This window comes from Aythya ferina (assembly GCF_964211825.1).
Source record: "Aythya ferina genome assembly, chromosome: 34".
In the NCBI taxonomy this organism is placed as follows: domain Eukaryota; kingdom Metazoa; phylum Chordata; class Aves; order Anseriformes; family Anatidae; genus Aythya; species Aythya ferina.
The window spans coordinates 817,148-824,615 of NC_140331.1; the positions used below are offsets into that span (position 1 = coordinate 817,148).

Sequence of the window (7,468 nt, forward strand, 5' to 3'; positions counted from 1 at the left end):
TGTGCCGTGACACTGCGAGGGCCATGAGGTCCCAACGCTGCTCCGTGACTCTGCGAGGACCGTGAGGTCCAACGCTGCTCCGTGACACCGTGAGGGCTGCAAGGTCACAGCACCTCTGGGTGATGCAGTGCTGGGCCGTGAGGTCCCGACACCCCATTGTGATGCTGGGCCGGGCCACAGGCACTGCTGCGCACCGGTCCTGACGGCAGCACTAGCTGCAGCTGCAGCGGTGGTGGTGGAAGCATGGTGCGAGTGTGGGGAGCCACGGCCCGTGCCTGCCTCCTCTTCCTCCTCCTGGTGGCCCTGTGTGCCCGGGGTGCCCAGGCTGCGCCATGGCGACCACCGGGAGCAGGTGGGTGGACAGGGCCGGGGCCAACACCAAAGCCTGGGCGGCATGGTGCTGCGCGGCACGCATATTGATGGAGGGGCCGGGGCCGGGATAGCAGCAGGGCCGGGCGGGCACCGCGGGCAGGGGGCAGGCAGGAGGCAGAAGCCGCGCAGGGTGGCATGGTGGGGCCGTGGCTGCTGAGGGGTCTTTTCCTGCCGGGGGGGCCGGGAGCGGCGCTGAGGCCGAGAAGCCTCAGCCCCCTCAGTCAATGCACAGCATGCCATGGGAACTTCTCTCGTCTCTGCTTGCTTTTAGATGATGACAAGGTTGGTTCTCCATATCCAGCTTCTCAGCTGGATCCTGGTTTGGAGCCTCAGGAGGATCCCCGAGGTGAGTTGTGAGTGGGCTTCCTTGAAGGAAGATGGCTACTGTGCTGTAATAGTTTCTTGAGGGTCTTCCAAGTGGGTTTGTGCCTTGAGGGGGCTTGCACAAATGAGCCCTGAGTATTTCTTCACTTGGAGAGATGCCACCCCTGCCCCTCTCCACAGAGAGGGGAGAACCCAGGCTTTTCTTCCTATTTGGGCCACGTCATTGCCTGACCTCTTTTGCCAGTGCCTCCCAGTCACTGAGGAGGAGGCAGGCCCCGAGAGGCAATGGAAGCTCCCCTTCCCTGTGTCTGATCCCACTTGTGCCCACAGGCAGTATTGGTGAAGTGCCTCCGTGGAATCCTGCTCCTGAGCCTGCCAGTATGGGTCCCACAGGTGGTAAGTTGTCAGTGTTCATTTCCTTGCTATTTGCTAACGCTTTGTTGAGCTAGCTCAGCAAGGGTTCAGCTGCTCACTGGCCAGCGGGCTGCTCCATGACAAACATGGGTGATCGTTTTTCCTGGGGTCTGCAGGCTCCCCCTGCGTGGGGGTTCCTTTGTGCCCAGCAGACATCTTCCCGTAAGAAAGACCTGAGGGGCCACATCTTTGTCGGCGTGGTCCCTGTGGGGTGTTGCGCACGGCCTCGAGAGAGGATTTGGGAAGAGGCCGAGAGAGAGCCTACAGCTCAGCAGGCCCCTTTGTGGCTTTGGAAATCTGGGCTCGTGCCTGGGTCCCTCATCATTGCCTGAGCCCCCTCCAGTCGCTGCAGCTCACTCAGGAGGAGGCAGATCGCACCATGCGAGGGGAATGTTTCTCTTCTGTGCTTCATTAAGGAGTTCTTGCAGGCTCTGGCTACTCAACACCTCAGCTTGGTGTGGTCCACGAGCCTGAGGTTAATCCGCCTGGTCAGTCAGGGGAAGGAAGGAGCATGTAGGTGCTGCAGAGCCAGCAGGCACCTTGAGGTTGAGTTGTCACTCTGGTCAGAAGGAGTATGTATATTGATGCAGTTCACGGGAGGGGCTCTATCCTCTTGTGTTTACAGATGGGACCGAAGGCAAAGGTGATGCAGGTTCCCAGATGGGTTCCAGGACAGTAGCTCTGGGAGATGGCGTGGGTAAGTTGTGGCTTTTGATTTCCTTTGAGAGCTGCCAGCTCAAAGCCCAAAGGTCAGCCAAGCATCTCTGCAGGTGGCAGGGTACAGACTGGCACGTGTGTGTGCCCTGTCAAGGCACGACCCCTGGTATGCTCTCCTACTGAGCTATCGATGTAGATGGCGATGGGACAGAAAGTTCTCACAGGTCTTTGCTTGCAGAAGCGTCCCCACGGAGGGCTTTGCCAGATCCTCGGCTGCTTCCTGCGCTGGAGCCCAGCTGGTCTCCCAGGGGTGGGTAGTCATTCCCCTGACTTCACAAACAACTCCCTGGTCTCCAAATTGCACTGGTGCCAAAGTGCTCTTGCTGCTTTCTGTTCAGGTCCTCTAAGAGCAAAGGATGAAGCTGGAAGAATAAAACCTTCCCCAGCGTCCTCTGACATCGTAGAGGAAATCATAAAGGAGTTAGCGAAGGCAGCACCTGGTGGGTATATTTCACTCACACAGTGAGAAGCACTACCTTCCAAAGATACCATCCTCGAAAGGAGGAGCAGTTCCTTATAATCAGTGTCCCGCTTTCTTTCTAAAGGGATGGTTAGAGAGACTGTGCCGAAGGAGGTGCTTTGGAAATTAAGCGGTCGCACGCTGCCGCTCTCTGGCAAAGGAACAGAGGCAATGCGGGCAACTGCCACACCAGGTAAAGGCTGTTTCTTGGCCATAGAGCTACTGATGTAGGTGTTGATGTGACACAAAGTTCTCACGGGTCTTTACTTGCAGAAGCGTCCCCACGGAGGGCTTTGCCAGATCCTCGGCTGCTTCCTGCGCTGGAGCCCAGCTGGTCTCCCAGGGGTGGGTAGTCATTCCCCTGACTTCACAAACAACTCCCTGGTCTCCAAATTGCACTGGTGCCAAAGTGCTCTTGCTGCTTTCTGTTCAGGTCCTCTAAGAGCAAAGGATGAAGCTGGAAGAATAAAACCTTCCCCAGCGTCGTCTCACATCTTAGAGAAAATCAGAAAGGAGTTAGCGAAGGCAGCACCTGGTGGGTATATTTCACTCTGTGCGCCATAAGTCTTGAGAAGCTGATCCGTGTGTGGACGCACCGTAACCTGCACAGCAGGAAGGGATGGGTCAGAACGGAGACACTCCGTTTCACACCTAGCAGGCACTGCTGAGCCCCAGAGATGGCCGAGCGCCCCTGCTGCCGCTTGTGGGTCCAGCCTGGTCCCAGGGGCAGCCTCTAGCCCAGCATTACCATTACTGGTCCGAGCTGTTGCGTGCAAACATTGGTATCCAGCCAGCAGCAATGGGCGTTTGCTTGTAATTGTGCCCACAATATGGTTCAAGGAGGAGCAGTTACTTACATTCCCACTGTCCTGCTTTCTTTCTCAAGGGACAGACAGTCAGACTGTGCCGAAGGACGCGCTTTGGCAAGGAAGCAGTCGCACGCTGCCCCTCTCTGACAAAGGAACAGAGGCAATGCGGGCAACTGCCACCCCAGGTAAAGGCTGTTTCTTGGCCATCCGCTGTCACCAAGCAGAACCAGCATGCGCGTGCAGGTTCTTGCCCTGTTACCTTGCACCTCTTGCTCTTGCACCTCATGGCAGCAGCCAAAGCCCAGAGTGTCAGTAGGCAGCAAGTGTTGCAGAGGAAGGCAGGAGTGGCTCCCTGGGGATGGCTGTCTGCCCTGGGCTGTGACAGCATGTGACAGCAGTGCAGCGGAGAGACGCTCACAAAGCTCTGTGGCTGTGGTTAGAGAGGGGTCACCTCCCAGCGCACCCCGCTCCCAGGGATTTTGCAACTTTGCACTTGAGGGAACGAGGCCATGTGAAACCCATGGAGCAGACGCTGGGAAACGGGACCCCTCCCTCCGGTGTAGCGCGGCCCAGAGTGATGCCCTGACCCAGTGCAGATGGGGCACTGCCTCACTGGCTCTCCTGTGCTCCTGAATTCCCGGTAGTGCACAGGACACAGCAATGTCCACAATTGTTCTTCCAGGCGTGGATGGGGAGAACAATGCAAACACTGCAGAGCCCCCAAATTTCCGAAGTTACTGCATAGAAGGCGCTGCGGCATTCTTGGTTCCCCTCCTGCTTGTGACAGTTGCCTGCTGCGTGCTTATCCGGCGCTGGAGGCAGAAAAATCAGTGAGTTGTTGTTCCCACACTCCCTCTCCTTCTCCCCCGCTCCCAAATTCTTTTCCTTAACTTTGTTAACATTAGTATATGTCTGCTGCTAGCCAGGTAGCAGTTGTCTTTGGCGTATTGTGAAGTGAGCAGTTAGTTTTTGACCAGACTCTTCTGAACTTTCTGCTGTCCGCTGCTTTAGCTGGCCTCTAATTCCTGGGTATTCTGTTCTGGAGCCAGTTTTTCTGTTGCTGCTCTTAGCTAAACGTGGTCCTTCCGCAGCAAGAGCAGAGCCAGGGACAGCCGTAGGCAAAGGGCCTTGCCTTGGAGAGTGACATCTAATGTGTCACAGCCGCACCTGAGCGCTGCCAGCGTGCGTGTCTTCAGCACAGACAGGGCTTGTGTGTTTAATTACACATCCCAAAGAGCGGATGGGCAGCACCTCACCGAACAGTGAGCCGAGGCTGCCGCCTTGTTGGGCCAGGGCCAGGGCCAGGGCCAGGGCCAGGGCCAGGCAGGGAGCTGAGTGCTGGTCCTTGCCAGGCGCTCTGGGGAAGGGCAGACGGTGGTTTTTGGGGCCTGGCCATGCTGAGCCCAGCTATGCACCCCTGTCTCTGCGGGGGACAGCACGTGCAGAGCAGGCAGGTGAGGATGGCCGGTGAGGCGCTGGGGAGGAGGCGAGCCGGGGAATGTTGTGGAGGGGAGCAGAATCCCAGCCCAGGGCACATGGCGCCCCAAATTCTGCACAGAGCACTGCGTGCCCACAGCTCACGTACAGCCGCGTGCCTGCACCCCGCTGCCTCGCACCCGCCTGGCACCGCAGCCGCAGCACGGCCTCAGCAATTCCTGTCCCCGCAGGCGCCTCGCCGCAGCCCAGGCAGCCCAGAGCGACAGCCGTGGCCGCTCCTTGAGCCCGTCCAGGAGGCCAGAGCACCGTGCTAGGCCTGAGAGCCAGGCCCGACGCCAGCGGCCACCAGCAGTGCCTGGAAGACCTGCCCGCCTGCCACCAGCCCGGCCTCCGCGGCCTCCGCGGCCCCCACGCCCTCCACAAACACCATGGAAGGCACGCGACGGGCCCAGCGCCCCCCAGTCCTCATGGGCACGGGCACCGCCCCCACGGCCCCCCCCACCCTCCTTCAAGGGCTGGGGGAGGCCCCCCCGGGGTGCAGCCTGGGGCAATTACTGAGCCCCGGGCTGCAGCTTCAATAAATATCCAATAAGACAGCACAGCAGTCCGGCTCTTCTGTACAGCAATCCCCGGGAACACGCAGCAGGACTTGGATGGAGAAGTACCCCTGAGGGTCCTGGTGAAATGTGTCCATGCCCACGGACACCATCATTCTTAGGTCTGGGCCCTAAAGAGAAGGGCTTGGGCCCTAAAGAGAAGAAGGGTATGGGCCCTGAAGAGAGGGATTTGGGTCCTAAAGAGAAGAAGGGCTTGGGCCCTAAAGACAAGGGCTTGGGCCCTCAGAAAGGGTTTTGTGCCCTGAAGAATTGGTGGTTTTTTTTGCCCTGAAGAGAAGCGTTTGGGCCCTGAAGGGAAGGTTTGGGCCATAAAGGGAAGGGTTTGGGCCCAAAAGAGAGGGGTTCGGGGCAGAAAGGGAAGAAGGCTTTGGGGCCTAATGAGAAGGGTTTGGGCCCTAAATAGGAGGCATGAGGCTCTAAAACTGAGGGTGGAAGCCCTCTGAAGGAAGTTTTAGACCCCAAAATGAGGTATAGGAGACTGGAAATAACACTGATTTAAAAAATTCTAGTCTTTGGGCCATAAAAAGCAGGATCTGGATCCAAACTTGATATTTTGATAGTAAAACAGATGCTTTGATCTTCAAACTGATTCACTGGGCTCTGTAAAGCAGTTTGGGGTTTGGATCCTTAGAGAAAGCTTTGGGCCATTACAATGGGGATGTGAACACTCAAATGTGGCTTTGGGTTCCAAAATGAAGGCTAATGGTGCTCCAGTTGCACCATTAGGAGTGTTTGGGGGCACTGGGTGCACTGGGGTCCCCCTCACTCATCCTTTTCCTGTACCAGTCACACCAGTAGGTAGGTCTCGGGGCTCCTGGGAGGTACGGTGGACACCCTTATCCTTCAATTAGGGGGTACCCCCCGCTGCCACCCCCTTGTCACGTCACCCCAGTGCTGACCGACAGAGTTTGGATGGTGAAACTGGGAGCCTTGGACCCTTAAGATGGGACCTGGACGCTAAAAGAAGGTTTGGGGTCCTAAAAATGAGGGTCTGGGCCCTTAAAACGTGGCTGTGAGTGCTCAGACGGACATTTTGAAATCCCAAACCAAAAACTGGGACTGTGGACCCCACCGTGGTGTTTGGGGCCCTGAAATGAGGATTTGGGCCCTACAACGAGCCCTTGCTCCCTCAGAGGTCTCATTATACCCTACAAACGAGGCCATGCCTGCTTCAAAGAGGGCTTGGGGCTTACTGTGGAGATTCAGCCCCCCACAATGAGACTCTGTGCCCTAAAGAGAGGGGCTTGGGCCCTGAATAATAGGGTTTTTTTTGCCCTAAGGAGAAGGGTTTGGGCCCTGAAGAACAGTTTGTTTGTTTGTTTGCCCTGAAGAGAAGGGCTGTGGTGGTTCCACTCGAGTGGGCAGCCAAGCTCCACCACAACCGCTCTCTCACTCCCCCTCCTCAAAGAGGAATGGGCAGAAAATACGATGAAAAGGGCTCAAAGTTGAGATAAGGACAATGAGATCACCAGGTAATTATCGTAAGGGGCAAAACAGGCTCGGCATAGGGAGACAGTAAGATTTGTTGCTTATTACTAACAAGCTAGAGAAGTGAGAAACAAAGGAAAGAAACCAAAAGCACCTTCCCCCCATCCACCCTCTTCCACCTCTCCCCCCGAGCGGTGCAGGGACACGGGGGAATGGGGGTTATGGTTAGTCTGCAGCACTTCTTCTCTGCCGCTCCTTCTCGGTCACTCATCCCCTATGCTGTGGGGTCCTCCCACGGGATGCAGTCCTTGATGAACTGATCCGGCGTGGGCTTCCCACAGGCAGCAGCTCTTCCAGAACTGCTCCAGATATGGGTCCGTACGACGGGATCCTTCCCTCAGGAGCAAACTGCTCCAACCTGGCTCCCCCACGGGCAGCCGCTCCTGCCAGACCCCCTGCTCCTGCGTGGGCTCCTCTCCACGGGCTACAGGTCCAGCCTGGAATCTGCTCGGGCAGGGGTCTTCCACAGGCCGCAGCCTCCGTTCGTGCAGGGCCACCTGCTCCACCGTGGTCTCCTCCACGGGCTGCAGCGTGGAACCCTGCTCCACCGTGGTACTCCATGGGCTGCAGGAGGACAGCCTGCTTCACCATGGGCCTCACCACAGGCCGCAGGGGACTTCTGCTCCATGCCTGGAGCACCTCTCCCCATCCTTCTGCACTGCCCTTGGCGCCTGCAAGGCTGTTCCTCACTCCTCTCACTCTCCCAGCTGCTGTGTATCGCAGCGGTTTTTGGGCCCTGTCTTAAATATGCTCTCACAGAGGCACAAAACAACATCGCTTATTGGCTCAGCTCTGGTCAGCAGTGGGGCCCTTACCTAACATGGTGCAGC

At 57.5% G+C, this 7,468-nt stretch overlaps 1 protein-coding gene across 9 annotated transcripts in view; it reads left to right on the top strand.

Annotated features, from left to right (window-relative positions):
• Positions 1-5,205, top strand: part of LOC311425839 (uncharacterized protein) — a 329,482-nt gene extending 324,277 nt beyond the window's left edge. For 8 of the 9 annotated variants that reach the window (XM_084501866.1, XM_084501864.1, XM_084501862.1 and 5 more), the window contains 12 exons: positions 29-352; positions 644-718; positions 1,027-1,092; positions 1,736-1,807; positions 2,006-2,077; positions 2,166-2,267; positions 2,373-2,480; positions 2,561-2,632; positions 2,721-2,822; positions 3,174-3,281; positions 3,779-3,926; positions 4,764-5,205. In XM_084501866.1, coding sequence (XP_084357992.1) covers positions 244-352; positions 644-718; positions 1,027-1,092; positions 1,736-1,807; positions 2,006-2,077; positions 2,166-2,267; positions 2,373-2,480; positions 2,561-2,632; positions 2,721-2,822; positions 3,174-3,281; positions 3,779-3,926; positions 4,764-5,091 — 1,362 coding nt within the window. In that variant the 5' untranslated portion in view covers positions 29-243 and the 3' untranslated portion in view covers positions 5,092-5,205. The remainder of the gene's footprint in view (positions 1-28; positions 353-643; positions 719-1,026; positions 1,093-1,735; positions 1,808-2,005; positions 2,078-2,165; positions 2,268-2,372; positions 2,481-2,560; positions 2,633-2,720; positions 2,823-3,173; positions 3,282-3,778; positions 3,927-4,763) is intronic. The other variant, XM_084501868.1, reaches the window with a different exon arrangement.
• The last annotated feature ends 2,263 nt before the right edge of the window (positions 5,206-7,468 follow it).